General features: G+C 36.1%; 2 protein-coding genes and 3 long non-coding RNA genes across 5 annotated transcripts; 1 reads left to right on the top strand and 4 right to left on the bottom strand.

Moving 5' to 3' along the window:
• Nucleotides 1-105: 105 nt before the first annotated feature.
• LOC149651267 (xaa-Arg dipeptidase-like) lies at nucleotides 106-2,573 on the bottom strand. Its single transcript, XM_089847099.1, has 6 exons — nucleotides 1,656-2,573; nucleotides 1,436-1,587; nucleotides 1,083-1,232; nucleotides 872-1,013; nucleotides 555-803; nucleotides 106-496 (listed from the first exon to the last, which is right to left on the bottom strand). The coding sequence occupies exons 1-6, from the start codon at nucleotides 1,879-1,881 to the stop codon at nucleotides 219-221; spliced, it is 1,197 nt and encodes a 398-aa protein (XP_089703225.1). The 5' UTR covers nucleotides 1,882-2,573; the 3' UTR covers nucleotides 106-218.
• Nucleotides 2,574-4,325: 1,752 nt separating this feature from the next.
• LOC149651266 (uncharacterized) lies at nucleotides 4,326-6,743 on the bottom strand. Its single transcript, XM_089848097.1, has 4 exons — nucleotides 6,595-6,743; nucleotides 5,307-5,425; nucleotides 5,111-5,177; nucleotides 4,326-4,997 (listed from the first exon to the last, which is right to left on the bottom strand). Exons 1-4 carry the CDS (start codon nucleotides 6,650-6,652, stop codon nucleotides 4,909-4,911), a joined length of 333 nt encoding a protein of 110 aa, XP_089704223.1. The 5' UTR covers nucleotides 6,653-6,743; the 3' UTR covers nucleotides 4,326-4,908.
• Nucleotides 6,744-7,658: 915 nt separating this feature from the next.
• On the top strand, nucleotides 7,659-14,532 carry LOC149651265 (uncharacterized). Its single transcript, XR_016371149.1, has 5 exons — nucleotides 7,659-8,708; nucleotides 8,766-8,933; nucleotides 9,014-9,151; nucleotides 11,605-12,330; nucleotides 12,395-14,532. It is a non-coding gene; the product is annotated as an uncharacterized LOC149651265 (long non-coding RNA).
• On the bottom strand, nucleotides 12,922-14,806 carry LOC149651264 (uncharacterized). The gene is made up of 2 exons (XR_016371150.1): nucleotides 14,566-14,806; nucleotides 12,922-13,379 (listed from the first exon to the last, which is right to left on the bottom strand). It is a non-coding gene; the product is annotated as an uncharacterized LOC149651264 (long non-coding RNA).
• Nucleotides 14,807-15,802: 996 nt separating this feature from the next.
• On the bottom strand, nucleotides 15,803-17,504 carry LOC149651263 (uncharacterized). The gene is made up of 2 exons (XR_016371151.1): nucleotides 16,127-17,504; nucleotides 15,803-16,038 (listed from the first exon to the last, which is right to left on the bottom strand). It is a non-coding gene; the product is annotated as an uncharacterized LOC149651263 (long non-coding RNA).
• Between the last annotated feature and the right edge of the window lie 1,578 nt (nucleotides 17,505-19,082).

Genomic DNA, 19,082 nt, shown 5'->3' with positions numbered 1-19,082 from the left:
ATAGCAACAAAAAGGCGCGTAATTTAATTTCAGTCACAGTGCTTACCTTATTAAGTGGATTCCGGCGGGGTTCTAGATTTTGATTGATTGAATATGGCGCGGTAATTTGAATTTATTTTATCTCGGGTTTATTTTTACATTAAAGCGTAGGAGTTAATTTATTTTTTACAACTGAATTATGTAACTTATTTATCATTCGCGTTAGAGCTTTACACTTTTTAGTTTTTTTCAGTGTTTATAAACTCTTTTTTGGCGAGTTTAAGTAGTTCTGGATCAACCAAAACATCCAAAAATGTCAAAGCTAATAGTTTAGCGGTTTTGAAAACGTAAGGTTGAGCAACGGGCGATATAGCGGCCTTTGCAAAATCCTCAGTGTGTGGTTTACTTTCGGTTCCAATGTAAAAAACGGGATGTATAACGGGCAAATGATGGGAAACATTTCCGCAATCGCTGGCTGGGCCTTTCTTTAAATTAGGAGTAAAATCCGGAAATAAATCTAAATAAAAGTAAAATTAATTATTACACTCAAAACTAATCATAAACACAAAACATACTAAAACGTTTAGCGTGATGTCTGTATCGTGTTTCAATCACATTGTTTTGAATCATATGTTTGTAAAAGCGGAATTCGTCAGTTTCGATGGCGTACTCGCATCCTGTAGCGGTAGCCGCTCCTTCAATGCATTTTTCAATCCTTGTTTTAAGCGCGTTCATATTCCCAGTCATATAAGTTCGAATTAAAAATTGCATCTTAGAATCTTTGGGTATGACGTTAATCGCGTGTCCGCAGTCCCTAATTGCCACTAACGAAATAAAAACAATTACTAGTTATCTCAATGATGACAATTATACACCCTGTATGATAATGTACCATTAATCCTAGATTCGGGGATTATTTGTTGACGCAAAAGACTTATATTATTATAACAAGCGACAGATGCGTCTAAGGCGTTTATTCCATCCCATGGACACAAACCAGCGTGACTCTCTTTCCCTTTGAACGTTACGTTCATCTAAAATTGATAAAAATTCGACACTTCCTAAATTGATAATAAAGATTGTGAGGAAAAAAAAATAAAAACCTCGAGTGTCGCGCTTAGACCCGGACCGGAAGTATTTGTGGCAGAGGGATGGGCCATCATGCCAAAATCAGCGTGATCAAAGGCTCCACCACGCAATAAATGTATTTTGCCACCTCCCGTCTCTTCACCGGGAGTTCCAAGTACAATTACCTACCATAAGAACCCGCAATTTTTACCCAGGGGGCTACGTAAAATTCTAACACCCCCCCCCTCTCCCGGAAGTGTTGTCAGACCGTCTGTGAGTTAAGTTGCTCAAGTACCGACTACCGAGTGAAACTGAACCACTTGCCTTTTCTTGACTCACCAACGACCTGGCAACACTGGAAACTATGTATTTTAAATGCGGATTATACTTTTCCATAGACATTAAACTTTTCCATGACATTTTTAACGGCAATTGCGCATGCAACGCCAACTTCCGCAATTAAATTATGGCCACAAGCGTGCCCTATTAATGGCAAGGCATCGTATTCGCACATAATAATGCCAGTGACGTATTTCCCGCCTTAAATAAATAAATAAATAATAAATTATTCTCATTCAATTAAAATTTACTGGTAAGGTCTAACGTACCATTTTGTACATTTACATACTCAGCCTTAAACGCTGTTGGCAAAATCCAATTTCTAGTAACTAAAAATCCTTTATCTTCTAAATAATCCGTTAAGAGCTGGTGAGCGAAAGTTTCTTCAAACTTAAGCTCGGGTTTATGCCACAGTTTTTCACTAATCAAGGTTAAACTTTGCTCCTCATTTTTTATTACCTCGCTAACCGTTTCATCAAATTTAGTAGAGCTCATATTGAAAGAACGACTGTTAACTAGGGCGTCAGAATTCCAACTAAACAAGATAAATGTCTAAAGTATAAGAATCTCTCCTTGTTAATCTCACAAACAGATTAATGATAAAATTATCTAATTTTCCTTGACTTGAAGTTAGATAACTGTTGTTATTATTTGAATAAAGAATGCGTGTTTTTCATTTAATGTAAGTTAATTCTAAATAAAACTCTTTGATTTTTAATTTGCCTGGGTGTTTTAAACTTAAGTGTTTAAAGTTTAACGAACTGCCCTTTGTAAAGGACCCTTTCAAAACTCGGGGTTTTAGAGAGAGTGTGGTGTGTTGGGGACCGTCCATAAACTACGTCACACTCTTATGGAGGGGAGGGGGTTTGTAAGTTTGTGATGGTCCGTGACGAGGGGGGAGGGAGGGGTCCTTCGATGTGTGACGTCACATTTGAAATTAATTTTACTACGAAGTCAGTAAGAGGCCGATTGACCCTTTTGTTATAGAAGAAAAAACACAACGTTTCAAAGTCCACCGTGAGAACGACCTCTGCAATGATTTAACAAAATTTTTATTCCATCATCGCCTAAATAGTAGAAATTGTAAGCAATGATCACCTACTTATTCGTACGTGTAGCCAATTTAAACAGCGCATTTAAAATAAAGAGACCCGTTCTCTGCAGAACTAGCTACACGTACGCATAACCGTTCTCTGCAGATATAGCTACACGTACGCATAACCGTTCTCTGCAGATATAGCTACACGTACGCATAACCGTTCTCTGCAGAACTAGCTACACGTACGCATAAAATGTAGTGTCAGCTTAAACTCTCTAATGTCACTGTTTATTCGCCACTAGCATTAGCGAGGAAGAATCGGATCCTCCATCCGATTTAAATGGTTTCGTTTCTTTTGCATATTTTTAAAATCTGAATCCCAAGCTCGATTAGCCTAAGGTTTTCAAGTGACAATGTCGAAAACTATTAAGTGTGCCCCTTTAACTAAGCTTTTTGGAAATATTTTGGATGGTTATAAAAAAGCACATAGTTCTAAAGCTCAATCAGTGGCAAACGATATATTTTTTTTTTATTAGGAGAGAAAGGCCAAGAGGGAAATATTCCGCGGGCCCGATGTGGCAAACGATATTCATAAAAGCTAAAAACGGAAATGAACTTTGACTTTCAAGTCGAGCAAAAAATTTCTAAGTGGAAAAGAAGAAAGAATGTCTTTTTAAATTAATCAAATTAAATTGCTAAATTAAGACAAACAATAGACCGTTTGGGGGGGGGGTTAAAGAAATGTGACGTGGTTTTCAGGGGAGGGGTCTTAGAAAACGTGACCAAGTATGATCAGGGGGGACGGGGGGACCAGAAAATGCCATTTTTTGCGTGACGTGTTTATGGACGGTCCCCTGGCTCGGGCACCTTGTTTTCTTAAAAGGGAACATTGATAGGGCATAGGTATCATGTGGATCATTCATTTTCCCATACACACTCCGTGATTTTCCAAAGACGACTTGAGACTAGGAGGATTGATACCATTTACACCAGGAGGCCAGACTACTTGGCGGACAAAGTACACTACCCGCTTGGCCTCCTGGTGTAAATGTTATCAATCCTCCTAGTCTGTAAACTAACATCGTTTACAGACTAGGAGAATTCATACCATTTACACAGGGAGGTCAGGCTTCAGGTGTTACACAAGGAGGCCTGACTCACTGAGTAAGTCCAAAGCCAGGTCTCCTTGTGTAAATGGTATGAATCCTCCTTATCTGAAAACGATGTATAAAGACTTCTAATAACCCTCCCTCCCTATATAGCTTTTATGCTTAACTTGAATAGGCAAGTAAGACTACAAAAAAAAAACTATTATTTGGCCTATTTTTTTAATATAAAATATATCTAAATTTATATATATATAAATAGAAGGGAATTTGAGCTTAAACTATAAAGATAATATTGCAATAAATAAATCTAAAAATATAATTCACTTGTCCTTGAAGTAATTGGCTAAAACATGGACTAAGCAATACTGAAGGACCCATGGCAGCCCATAGAGCCCCATACTAAGCGACTAAACAGACTAAACAACCAACGTTAGGCTTACTTCCCACTTTTCAGCCCCAAAATGGACCGGGGGGGGGGGGGTTATAAAAAATACCGAGTCAAATCCCGGAAAAAGGTAGCGCCATCTAGACAAAGTAAGACGTTAACTACTTCCCTCTCTAGAACGTTGATTCCCCCATATGCCCCCCCCCCACTATCCGGTTTGCTACTATCTGCCGCTAGAAGGCGAATTAACAAGTATTTTTCAACTTTCTCCCTCTGTCATCCGTCCTTCAGTATTGCTTTGTCCATGGCTAGAACAAGCAATTGTCTTTCTTCTGTTCATGATGATATGATATGATAACGAACGCAGTTGTAAAGCAAACACCGTAAAAAAGTATAAACTCAGAACTAATTCTAATCAAATTTTATTAAATCTCTGGTTCTAAACACAGATAAGATTGTTGTCGTTAAAATTAGTTAGTTAAGATAGATATAAATGCTGGCAGTTTATAATTAAAACATTGTGCCATTATTACAATCAAACAATAGTGTTAATTACAGTTTTAAAAAGATTGGGAATTTTCTTTTAGTTTCTCAAAAATTGGCAAGAAGGAAGTAGCCATAATTTGGGGTTGTTTTTTTCAGTCAAACTTTTGAAGTTTCTAAACCCAAAAAACAAAAAAAAAAAAAACTCCTAAAATTGGTTGTGATTTTGTATTTGTTCATTGTTGACAAATATATATATATAATAATATATATACGATATATACTAAATTACAAAGCTTTATGATAAGGATTATAAGATTTTACATGTTTTTAAAATGATTTTTGGATTCACGCTTTTAAGGGGATTGGTATATTTATTTTTGATTTTTATTTACATAAAAAAATGTTATCCCAACGTGTAACCACAATTATAAACCTCTTCTTCTTCTCAAACACTAGAATTATTTCGCCCCCGATTGTATAATGAATTATTCGAAAGGCACGGGTCACTTTTCCCCTTCTTCAATACCAGCCTGCGTCATTAATTCTCCTATATTCTTTTCCAAATCGTCAATTCTGTGCCCCATATCATCGAGTATTTTACTTAGTTAAGGATTAATAGGGTTTTGGTCTTGATGGGAAGCTTCTATAGCTAATTAAAACTTAACTAGAGACTAATTAAGGCTTTAATTAATTAAAAAAGGATATTCCTTGCCAATATTTGATCGGACATGACTTGAAACTTGTCTTGCATTTGTTGTAAAAGGTTTTGAACCTTTAAGATATAAATTATGACCAAGGCTTAGTATGGCGTTTACGAATTAATGATAACACTTAATAAATAGCTATGACTAGAAAAACAAAAACTAACTAAAATAAACTATAAATAAAACGTTATATTTACGTATTGCGTTAAATCCTGTAGATTTTTGGGATCTTGTACAGCAATTTCGGTGGAAGTTTTATTTAAATCACCTTTTACATCGTGAGACTTTTGCGAAGCGTCCGCCATTTTGTTTTTAACTAAAATGAGAATGGCCTCTGAACATGGATGAAGGATACGTGCATGGAGCAAAAAAAAAAAAAAACACTGCCATATGTATCCTTCATCCATGCTCTGACGAAATTGCTCATGCAGTCCCAGCCTCCCAGGGTTATTTATTTATTTATTGGAAATAAAGTGGATTTTGTTAGTGGTCCTCGGGACCAGTGACCCCTCATGTTGGTCTAATTATTTTCTAAATTGGTGAGAATAAGAAGCGCGTAAAGACACAAAAGTAAAGAAGCTGAAAGTTCTAATTGATTTTGAATTTTTCACTGTAGGAAAAAGTAGCGTATCAAAATCAAAAACAGTTAACTTTTATTACTTATTACAATTTTGCGACTAGTTGCCACTAAATATCAATCAACATGTCTAATGATATTTGAAGTTCTTCATCCTTTTCTGAACTATCTTTATTGCGTTTTACATAATTTCGGTGGCTTAGCTTAGATTCGCTTAGCTTCGCTTAGCTTAGATTCGCTTAGCTTAGCTTCGCTTAGATTCGCTTCGCTTAGCTTAGATTCGCTTCAATTAGATTCGCTTAGCTTAGATTCGCTTAGATTCGCTTAGCTTAGATTCGGTTAGCTTCGCTTAGATTCGCTTAGCTTCGCTTAGATTAGCTTAGCTTAGCTTAGCTTCGCTTAGATTCGCTTAGCTTCGCTTAGATTCGCTTAGCTTCGCTTCGCTTCGCTTAGATTCGCTTCGCTTAGATTCGCTTCGCTTAGATTCGCTTCGCTTAGATTAGCTTCGCTTAGATTAGCTTAGCTTAGATTCGCTTAGATTCGCTTAACTTAGATTCGCTTAGCTTCGCTTAGCTTAGATTCGCTTAGATTCGCTTAGCTTCGCTTAGCTTCGCTTAGATTCGCTTAGCTTAGCTTCGCTTAGATTCGCTTAGCTTCGCTTCGCTTAGCTTAGATTCGCTTAGATTCGCTTCACTTAGCTTAGATTCGCTTAGCTTAGATTCGATTAGATTCGCTTAGCTTAAATTCGCTTAGATTCGCTTAGCTTAGCTTCGCTTAGATTCGCTTAGATTCGCTTCGCTTAGATTCGCTTAGCTTAGATTCGCTTAGATTCGCTTCGCTTAGCTTAGATTCGCTTAGCTTAGTTTCCTTACTCGACGTCCACTCGATAGACAAAGGCTTAAACTCACCCATAGCTTTATAAAGAAATCTAATGCCAGCATTTTTATCCGTTAGTTTTTCTTCCATTTTACCGATTTCTTCGTGTTATTATTAAAATATACTTAATTAATCATAGTTAACTCGTTAATCTAAGTTCAATCGAGCGCGGCTCTGCTTGGCGCAAATTGAACTCGTCAAGCAAAAACCAAACAGGTAACAAATTCGCCCTTGAAGCAACCAATCAAAACCCAGGTGCGGAATACAGAGCTTTCAGTTGGAGGAAGTGCTGAGTCTTGTGACATAATTTACGCTGCCATATTGGTGGGTTTAAAGAAGGAATGAAGCTGAGACCACCCAATATGGCTACCAGAACAGCGGTAAGACTTGGGAGGGTGTGACGTACTACTATCCCATCTGAAAGCGTCTATCTCCGATGGCAGCTTATAGAGTAATGTCAGTTCTACGTATGCAAACGTCACACCCTTCTATCTCTTAGCTCAGTGTCATCCCCCCTACTAGGCGCGTACAGTATCCCCTCTTACAAAAGCGCGCCTAGAGGGAGGGATACACCGTTTACTCCCCTCTCTACCGACACTACTCTATAGTACGATGTTCACACATTGTGAACAACACATTCAATAATAAATTAATGGACGTATACTCTAATCTCATATAAGGGATGTATAATCTAATGTCATGTGACATGGTGACGTCAACAAAGGGTTGTATACTCTAAGCTAATATAAAATGGTGATGCACCATAAACATTCCCTGTGTCGCTTCTATATTTTACTGATGGTAGATGTAGTAGTTCTAGTAGAATTTTTAATAAAAATTACACCAATTAAGACCATACTTTGATATTTGGGAGTAATATCCCTCTATTGACGTCACCATTTCGTCAATAAAAGGATGTTACTCCCAATCAAAGTATCATCGTGGCAACATAAACATTCCAACTGTCGCTTCTATATTTTACGATTTTACTGACGGTAGATGGTCTTAATTATTGTAATGGATAATAAAAATTACACTAATTAAGACCATCTACGAGAACTACTACATCTACCATCAGTAAAATATAGAAGCGACACGGGGAATGGTTATGGTGCGTCACCATTTCATATTAACCTAGAGTATACGTCCCTTTGTTACCGTCACCAAAGAGAATGGAAGTAGAATGGGGTTTATAGTCTCTATGCCGTCACCATGTCATATGAGATTAGATTATACATCCCTTTAATGACGTCACCATGCCATATGAGATTAGAGTATACGTCCATTTATTGACATATACTCAAAAAACTCGGGGATATTTTAAATCCAGAAAATCCTATATTTCTCCGTCTCTTGTGACTTGTCAGCACGCACAAACCTTCTTTGTATAGAGACCTAATTTTGCGCGTGCTGACAACCAAAGCTGGAACAGAGTATATATAGAATAAGCTGCCATCGGAGATAGACCCCTATCATCGTAAGTTTATAAGATATGTTACATAAGTGTGTCACTCGTTAATGAGAGCTTGTCATGAAGTGACGTAGGTGAAACGTCATAGATTCTTGTAATGCGACGCGTAGTGAGGCCTTGTCAAAGGCTTAGTACAGACTAAAGAGGAGGATGGACTGCAAAACCGAGTGTAGTCAATTCTCACGTCGTTCTTGAACTAGCTCTCATTAAGCCTCTAACATTACGAAGTATGGGTAGTGACATACTTATGGAACATAACTTATAAACTTATGCTATCATATAGAGATATCTCAGTTGTGACGTCACGTTAGTGCCTAGGCAGTGGTTTGTTTGGTATCGCTTTGGTTCTATGAGCAAAAAGCATGGGTGACGTCACACCAAGGCGTCAGAGATAGCTCTATAGAGAGCTTTCAGATGGGATAGTAGTACGTCACACCCAAGTCTTACCGCTGTTCTGGCAGCCATAATGGGTGGCCTCAGGAATGAAGCTGAGACCATCAATATGGCAGCGTAAGTTATGTCACGAGACTCAGCTCCTCCTCCAACTGAAAGCTCTATATAGCGAGAAAACAAATTTCCTCACGCGCATACTCTATCCATGGTATCTCTGTCCCCTTACTACTGCTCCATGGTGGAAAGTAATATTTCCGTGGAGTAGTTTTAATGGAGCAAAACGTAAGTTTAATTAAATTGCCCTAAATATATTTACGCCTTATATGATATTGCTCTAAGGTGGCACAATGCTGCATGCCCAAATGGTCATAGCATACTCGATCCACCTCGTTGAGCGCGTGATCGAGTTGGCTATGACAGGTCGTCAGAATGTGATTCGTCTGCTGAAGGACGGTTAGGAGGGACTTCAGGATTCTCCTCGATGCTGCCTAAAATTCCCCGGATTTGGTAATTTATTGACGTTTTTATTACAATTTTAATCGTATTTCAAGTGAAAATGTATGTTCATTAATTTTAATGTAAATTAGGCACTGAAAATCTGCGAAAATCATGCTAAACTCCGAGTTCGTAAATTGCGTCCACGAGGTTAGGCTTAGCGCCTGTGATGAACCGTCGAAGGCCAAGGCTTATATGGAAGTATGACTTGCTAGCGCTAAGTAATTAAAGTAAGTACTAACTTTCAAGCTTCAAATTTTTTTCAATGTCAAGAGTGTAAGGGTTACGAGTTTATTAGTCAAGCCTTGGGGTGTGAACGTGAAGTTATCCATGCAGAATTGGATGTTGCGGTATTTTGAGTGTAAAACTTGGCTTTAATTTCAAGTGAACCATTAGTGCTTGTAGCCTTTTTTTAGCAAGTTTGTTAGACTTTCCATCTATTAATATTAGCTAATTAACAAATGGATGATAGCGTTTGGGGGTCCATGGATGGTTTTTAATCGCAGTTAGTAAAGTTAACGGTGATATTGTGATACTTTTTGAAGTTGATAATTTTTGAAGCGGACAGTAGCGTCGCTAGGGTTTGAAATTTGGGGGGGCTAAATCTGGGCAAACTAGTTATTATAACAACTTAATAAATTGCATAATGGGTTCATTGGAAAATGTGTAGACCTTTAAACTATCCGTAAATTTATGTCAACGTGAAATTATTCGCATTTTAAAGATATACAACCTTTTATTGATAACGAGTACGGAACCGATTATGAAGGATTTTCACTCGTCTTAAGTTTATGTTTAGTTTTAGTTAGCTTTTAGTCCACACTATTGGTACTCCCTTCGAAAGAACATGAAACATTTTACTTGTCTACATCTGTTCTTTCCTTCAAAATAGTACTGTTTGGTATTGATATTCATATCTGCAGAGATGAAACTTAACGAATCTAGCATTATCATTTTTTATATATTGCTACAGAATTTTAGGTTGCTAACAGCAATTTTTTGGTAGGGTTTACGGATTATTTTGGGGGGACTAAGTTTGGAATTTGGGGGGGGGGGCTATAGCCCCCCAAAAAAGGCCTAGCGACGCCACTGGAAGCGGATAATTTTTATTAGCCTCCCATTTAGAAATGACTTTTTGGCGAATATCCTAAGAGAAAAACTTTACTTTAGCTCGCGCATTCAAAATACAGTTTTTCCAATAAATATCATTTCTTGGACGTTATAGGATAATTAACTACATTTAAGTCGCGGAAACTATTTTAATCTATATTTTCATGACTATAAAAACCCGACTAGTTCCTTCTTCCTAGCCACCAGATACCATAAAAATAAAATATCTAAAAATATAACCTAACCTAACCCAATCCAACAGAACCCAACCAAATCTAACCCAACCAAATCTAACCCAACCCAATCCAACCAAACCCAATCCAACCCAATCCAACCCAACCCAACCCAATCCAACCAAACCCAATCCAACCAAATCCAACCAAATCCAATCAAACCCAATCCAAACAAATCTAACCCAACCCAACCAAATCCAACCAAACCCAATCCAAACAAATCTAACCCAACCCAACCTAATCCAACCTAACCTAACCTAACCAAACCCTAACTAACCTACCCTAACCAATAATATGAAGGGTAAAATATAGAAAAACATGGAAAATATATATTTTAATTAATTTCCGCACCTTAATTTTAACAAATTATCCTATAATTAACCTTGAATGAATGATATTTATTGAAAAAACTGTATTTTGAATGTGCAAGCCATTGACCCTAAACCTTATTAGAATCAGAAGTATATAATACTTCTCTTCGAGAGAAGTGTACCACAAAGCGGGGTAAGTGTAACGTCATTCTTCCCAACACCAGATATTTGGGGCAAGGTTACTAAACCGAATCACATACGCGATAAATAGTTCCCTCATCATAACCCTATTACGCTTAATTATTTGCCAAGGCACGCTTGTGAACTTTTGTCCCATGCCAAGATGAGGTTCGTGGGTTGATTGCTGAGAATTTAGTACGAAACAGTTATAGAATTGACCTCACGGTGCGATGCCCATCTATAGTTTGATGAGCAGGAAAGCAAACAAAAATGGTGAGCCTGGAAAGAATGACGTTACATAACTAAATTATTAAGATAATACAGTGTCATCCTTCTTCCATTATCCCCTTCTGTTAATATTTATTTTTCTAGTTATGTTAAATGATTTATTTGGTAGTGAAATTAATGTTATTCTAAATACTTGTGCCATTTAAGCAGAGCTGCGCTAATTAGGTGGCAACTAATTAAATTAAAATTAGCAAATGAATAAATATTTAGATAATTAGCAAATAGATATAGAAGCTAATTGAATTCAATTAGTAACTAGGCATTTATTTTTAAGCAAATTAATTACGAGAAATTAATTGAAACTCCAATTGGCTAACTAGCCACTTCTAAATCTAATTAATTTTTAATTAATGTTTTTCCAATACATAATAATTCATTATAATTACTCCCCAATTAGCAGTAAGGTAATTAAAATTCAATTACCATTTTCAATTTAGTAAAAAATGCCTATAAATTCGAATGTTAATTATCTAATTAATTAGCACAGCTCTGCCTTTAAGATGATAGTAATTTTAATTTGTATTAGATTGTTTGAATTGAACAGATTTGATTTTATTTTAGCTATCATCTGTTTCCAAAGGAGAAATTTATGTTGGATTCTAGAATCAATAACTATTTTTTTGGCAAAAGGCACCCAATATTAATCAGGTCAAGGAACCCATTACAATCCCCTTCTTAATTGAGGTCTACACTTTGATTTTATCCGTTGAAAGGGAATCTCATTACCAAAACTATTTAGACAGCCTGTGAGACATTTAGGCAATTATTAGGGTATTTAGTTTATTATTTATTATTCTATTTATTGTTAGAAGGGAAGCGCTTTGTGTCCTTGAAGTTTTAGGGATTTTTCTTTTCGCCAGGACATAAATAAAATCTTACTTATGGAATAGGTGAACACTGGTCCTAGCCCTCCCTTTTAAGAATAATGAACGCGTAATCAGGATTTCAAGGGTGAGATTCCCTTTGCGGTATTAAGGTATCTAGTTTATGGTTTTAATTATAAATATTTTTAGGGGAAAAGCGTTTGGCAACTCCTTGAGGGAGTTTTGTAGGATTTAAATAAATTTGTGATTTATGTTTAAGGTAGAAGGTTGCTTATACGCTTTGTCCTTTAAAAGTAAACACGATTTTAAGCGGGGTTTAAGGCGAGGCTTAGCTTTTTACGGTATTCTTTCCCTATTACTGTTACGAGTGTGCCTTTTATGCCAAAAAAATAGTCATTTGCCTTATGCCTGAACATTTTGCGTTACGTCTATCGAAAATACTCGACTGGATTTTCGTATTAAGGTAATTAATTTCAAGTTATTCGTGTGCCTTTTTCCAAATAATAATAAGAATTTCTCTTGCGCAGGAACATTCACTCGAGTGGAGGACATCTAACATCGAGTGGAGGACTTCTAACATCGAGTGGAGGACTTCTATCATCGAGTGGACTCTCATTGGAAATCCCATTCTAAGGACGAAGTTTCCTGGTTTTGGGGGCTCCACAGCGGGCTTTAGTTTAAATTTAATAATTCCCGAGTCAAACAGGGACTTGTTAAATTTAAATTGGGCTCGCAAGGCTTACTTTGGGGGTGGTAGCTTAAGTTTAAAATTTAAGTTTCGATATTGGGGAAGGAACAAAAATAGTCGAAAAACACTTAGGGTAGTTTTTTTTGACATTTATGCTTATTTTTTGTTTTTTTAATAAAATTTTTATTTTTTAATAAATTTTTCATTATTTTTTTTTTTTTATAAAAAAAAATTGTTTTTATGTCAATATTTTCTTTTTTATCAAGTAAAAAGCTAAAAAAGGGACCTAAAAATATCCCCCTAAGTCCAGACCCTAGAAAATTGAAACCAAGTCTAGTATATTAAAAATTCAAGAAAAGAAAGAACGAGGTTTAAGGCAAAATTTATTCAATAAAAAACAAAAAAACCAAAGTGTTTACAAATATTTCGAACAAAAAAAATATTAAAGAGGTTTGTAAGTTAAAGTTTGAACGAAAAAAAAAAATAATAAGTAGTTACAAATAAAACTTGCGAGCAAAAAATTAAAATAAGGGTTACATGTAAAATTTGCAAGTAAAAAGATGCATTTTGTGTCTTCTAGCTTTGATGATTTTTCTTCGTATCTTCGAGTCAATGTTGAGAGAGATAGCAAGTCCGGAAGAAGACATCGTGTAACGGAATCCAACAAAGCTTGTCATCAGGAATGATACATAGCAAGTCCAGAACAGCGGAAGTCATCGTGCAACGTCAATCCAACAAAGCATGTCATCGGGAATGATAATTCATCGGGAAAGATACGTCACATAATGACCAGCGACAGAAAAATCCAAGAATATCAGCTGCATCTATAAATGAAAACATATTAATAATACATCTTAAACTACTGCCTACTTTTGGGTCCAACAAAATGGATTTAAATAAGAAAAAACGTGTCCTAAATTAAAAAACTGGCTACTAAATATATTAAGTTAGATGAACCAAGTTCAACCAACTAATTGTCACCCTGTATTAAAGAAGGCTTGACTACCGTGATTCCCACCCTGAATTAAATACTCTGGCTAACTAATTATTTCCCATAATAGGGTACAAAAAAACTTTAGGAAAACCAGCCATTTAATTTTAAATTAAATTATGTAATTCAATAATGAAAATAATTTAAAATATCCCTTAAACTAATTTTAGGAAAACCTGCTATTTAATTTAATTGCGTGCCCCTTTTAATAGCTTAATAATTTAAAATATCCCCTCAATTAATTTTATTAAAATCTGCCATATATTTAAAACTATTGCCACAGGTAGAACCCATAAATAAAAACGTTAGGAAATGGGACAAGGCTTAACTAAGGCTTGGGACAACTGTCCTCGTGTCTTACAATTATCTCTACGGAACTTTATTTTCGAAAATCTATCACATCATCTCTAAATTAATTAACAATAGCCCCTAAACTAATTTTAGGATAACCCGCTATTTATTTATTTTAAAACTACAGACAGACCCCGTAAATAACTAGGGTTTAAATGGGACAAGGCTTAACTTAGGCTTAGTGCAACTGTCCTCGTGTATTAAAATTATCTCTGCGGAACTTTATTTTCGAAAATCTTTTGCTTCATCTTTAAATTAATTAACAATAGCCCATAAACTAATTTTAGGGAAACCCGCTACTTATTTATTTTAAAACTATTCCCACAGACAGACCCCGTTAATAACTAGGGTTTAAATGGGACAAGATTTAGGGCAACTGGCCTCGTGTTCTAAAATTCTCTTGGCGGGACCTTATTTCCGAAAATCTGTCGCTTTATATCTAATTTAATTACGTACCCCTTTTAATAGCTAATAATAATAATAAAAATAGGACCTAAACTAATTATTAAGGGATCCTCTTTGTAAAATTTTATTGTGGTACTTGATTTTTAATAAATAAATAAAATTCACTAACATGTAACACAACCTGATTAACTTAAATACTTGAAATAAAATAAATAATTTAAGGGGGGCTAGATGAGTTTGGATTATTGTAAAGTTAGGCTTACGGACTGTTGAAGCACGAGGAGATCAAGCAATGGCGGCCAAGTATGTTGAAGAGCTTCGAATTCAGCATGTGTCCTCGGGAAAAACGTTCAGCGAAATGGCGGAACGATCAAGAATCAACTTCAAAAGCCGGGATCACGATCAGCTGAGCGAGAAAGGTTTCCCGACCGACCTCCTCGACGGCTTCCTGGCAAAGAACGAGACGGCTGGCCTGTAACTTCCAAGTAGGAAGCAAATTTCCAACGTCAGCTGAGCGGGAAAGATTTTTCGAAGTGACCTCCGTGGCGGCTTCGAAGCAAAGAACGAGTTCGTCTGTAACTTCCAACTAAGAAGAAAATTTCCTACGTTGGGGGGCGCTAAAAGCTCATATTCGCGGACTGGGATGCGCCATATCTCAGGCACGAAATTCAAATAGCTGAACATCGCTAGGCCTAAATGAATGAACGCTAGGCCTAAATGAATGAACGCTAGGCCTAATTGAATGAACGGTAGGCCTAAATGAATGGACAATCATTACCTTTTACCATTAACATCTGTCGTGACGTCACAAGTCAATAACCTCGTTGACGTCATAGGTGACGTCACCGGATATGACGTCATGACACGTCACCGGATATGACGTCATGACACGTCACCGGATATGACGTCATGACACGTCACCGGATATGACGTCATTGGTCACGTCACCGGATATGACGTCATAGCAAAATTTACCATGCTTTAGATGTCAGTAAATACGTAACTACGTATGCAGCGCGCCCTATCGGCAAATCTTACAGCATGTTTAAGATGTCAGTAAATACGTAACTACGTATACAGCGCCCCTAACGGCAATTTATGAACTATATATTGCTTACACGAAAGTCTAGTAGAATTTATCATGCTTTAGATGTCAGTAAATACGTAACTACGTATACAGCGCCCCTAGTGACAAATGTGTTAATGCTTAATTATCCGTTCATAATGATAATAGTAACCCATAGCCCCTAAGTAACCCCAAATCCCAATCCTGTTTAAAAGCACTAACGAGTTTTTGATTTCTCGTAATCCAGAGGCAACCATTAATCCAAATCCATTTTAATAACTTTTTAAAAGCATCAATAGAAATCACCAATGAAAGAAAATTTTCATTAGTGAATAGCCCCTCGACGCACTGCCTTTAACAGTGCTAAAAAGTGATTTATTTATTAATGATCATATGTATGCCTGTAACTTTATTGAAAAGAAAAGCAATAAAAATGAGATTCATTAAATCGACGAACAATTATTTCATTTTATTTATTCTATAGTACATTTATAAAGTATAAACAAAAGTATATGTGTTTAAAAACAGAAAGTACGCTGCGTTGAAACTTGCTGGAGCCGTGTAATATGAGAAGGCTCCCTTTATTCCAAAATAGTGTCGACGTACCTTCCCGAACGTGGCACAGGGAACAAGCCGTGAATAGGCTCATAATGTAGCATCAATGAAAATCCTATATGAAGGAAAATTGTCATTAGTGTTTAGCCCCTTTAATACAGGTACAGAAAGTTTTAGTTTACAGAAATTGAAACAATAGCAACCTATCGATTTTCTTCGACTTTATGGTCTGTGCAAAAACGTTAATTTTTATCATATAAATAACGATTACGCCAAACTTTTTGAACAAATTCTTATTCTGTTTATTATTCGAGTCACCTGTTCTGTTATATTGAGAAAGCACTTTAATATAGTGGATCTTATACTTAACCAGAGGGTACAAATCAAGTTTTTATAACATGTCCATAACTATAATTAGTAAGCTTATAAATAGAAATGATTCTATCACATATTATTTATAAATATTAAAGCTAGTTTTGTTTTGAAATATATTTCATTGATACATTAGATTTTATTAAAAAGATTAATAATGAAAATAATAAGAATAGTTTTATAAACGCGTAACTTCCGAGTGTTGAGTCCAAGTACTGAAAATAATAAGAAAATTTCTATTATTAACAAATTTTAATCTGCTTAGAATTTCCACTGTTTTTCCACGCTAATATCCTACGGTGGAAAACGAGGTTGTTAGGATGGAAAACCAGGGTATTTGGTGGCAAAACGTAGCATTATGCTTTTGCGTCCAGATAGGAAGTGCGTAAAGTCACTGAGTGTCGAAAAATTGCATAAATATTATTAACCATGTATAGATTATGCGTATAAAAGAAATATATATACAAGTGCAAGTGAACAATAGTAAAAAAAAACCCCACCCGACCTTGAATACAAAAATAACGGAAGTAAAAACCTTGTGCTTTCAATTTCTAAAGCGACCAACCCTTAAAAGTAACCAAAATACACCTTCGTATTTGTAAAATAAGCTTTGTTATTCTGTAATGCTGGAGAGCTTCTCTGTCGAGCTAGCGAAAGGGGAACGTTCCCAAAACACGTCTATTTCTATACAAAACGAGAAGAGTTTAAAAAGAAAGAACTAGCTTGTGGCCCCGGATATTACACTTTTAAAGTAAGTAAATTTATTGAAATAAGGATTAAGGGTTCTAATTTTTTTTAGAGTATCGATGGGCTATTCACTCTGATTTTCTGTACTTCTTTTAATGGATATTTACGGGTACCATGTTTTACCACTGTTAAAGGATGCGCATCGAAGTACGGTACGATGTGGCTACTATTACGAGCCCAGCCCTTGGGTCGTCTTGTTATAACTTCGCATTAAATTATTTGTTAGATAACCCAGAGTTCCTAAATAATTACCTCGGAACTAAGACCAATTAATAAACAAAAATAACTACCCAACCATTGTTTCAGTCCGGTGGATGGATTTAAAAATAAATTAGCTCTCCCAAGTAGCGCTTTTCAACACTGAGGCCAGAATGCGCGAGTGTTTAGCCCCTCGGTGACACTATAAACTACTTCAATCTCACTATTAAATTATACGATGTCGAGGGGTCTGACATTTACACGAAATCCCGTACGCTTCTCGCGAAATCTTTGAAGAAATCAGTAAATTACTAAATCAAAGAGGAAATTCCGAAATCTTAGGCGAAATCAAGAAGAAATCCCGAAAATCGGTTGAAACACGCGAACTTTGTTGCATAGAGAAGTTTTTTTACATTACGGGGTGCCATTTATTAAGATGGCGGCGGATTGGAAAAATCTTTCTTTCGCCTACTACTTATGAGTAACGTTCCTGCAAATTTTCAGCCTTCTAGGGCAAGCAGATTGGACTGGGCGTTGATTACCAGTCAGTTTGTCAGTCAGAACTTTGATTTATATATATATATATATATATATATATATATATATAACAGAAATATTCATTAATTTGCTTGAACCGGCAAATAATAATGCTTGAACACGAAAGATTTGATTAAACAAAATTTTCTAATAAATAAAAGTTAAACAAGATGGGCCAAGGGCTGGGCTCATAATAGTAGCCACATCTTACCGTACTTAACAGGCGTTCATAAAATTTACATGAATAGCCCCTCGATGCGCTACTTTTAACAGTGCTAAAATGATTACCAGTAATCCTTACTTCAATAAATTTATTTATGTTATAATTGTAATAGTGCGACGCCAAGAGAAAACTTGAGTGAGTAGCCCCTCGATGCGCTACCCTTAACATTGCTAAAATGATTACCCGTAAGGCCATTATAAAAACGAGGTTTTAGCTTTAACAATGCTAAACTGATTACACACAAGTAACCCTTAATAGAATAACAGAAAGTTTTAGTGATTATCCCCTCGATGATCGAGTTACCTTTAACAGTGCTAAAATGATTACGTACTTAACGTTCAATTAATACACGTGCAGAAACTTTTAATTTACAACTGACGCATACTTATCGCATCTTAAAAATTTCTAACATGAACTTATGGCCAGAAGCATTTAAAAGAGAAAGAATTCGGTAAAACACTCATCCCGGTACCTTAAGACCATTCCAAAAATAACATCAGTATATATTTTCTTTGCTTAGATTATAAATTCCCCTCGATTTCTTTGAATGTTGAAATAGGGGAGCGGTATTGAAAGCGTGAAATCATATTGTGGACGGCGACGACGGGTGAGACGAATTTTAAAGGGAGAGTATATATAGCTTAACCTTACTATCATAATTCCCTTCATAAGTAGACGAACGAAAAATAACACCTCACCACATTTCTCTCCCTTTCACTTTCCCTTCAACGACTAAAGAAAACTTTTATACAGCCAAAGGTGGGTATAATGGCACGACGAGGACAACAACAACAATAGGGCAGGTCAAACTAAGAGCCTCACCGTAGATGTACGTCTTACGATGTGGCTAAAAATACTTTAACGTACTTTTTCTTACTTGAGAAGTATTACTACCAAGAAGCGATATCTAGTTTATTAGGGAGAAGGTATAAATTCGCCACATTTCTAGCTTTATCTCCAGTCAAAACGTAGGTCCGGAGTTAATCCCCTTCTCTAAATTACAATCAGCATCTCATTGGTTCTTGAAAACTCACCTCAGCGCGACGCCAATGACGAAAATCCCGTATTTTCTGACTGAGGAG

Source organism: Phalangium opilio, unplaced genomic scaffold (genome assembly GCF_054372755.1).
Source record: "Phalangium opilio isolate 3A_F unplaced genomic scaffold, DU_Popi_V2 ptg000082l_1, whole genome shotgun sequence".
Classification (NCBI taxonomy): Eukaryota; Metazoa; Arthropoda; class Arachnida; order Opiliones; family Phalangiidae; genus Phalangium; species Phalangium opilio.
This window is presented reverse-complemented; position numbering and strand designations above follow the sequence as displayed.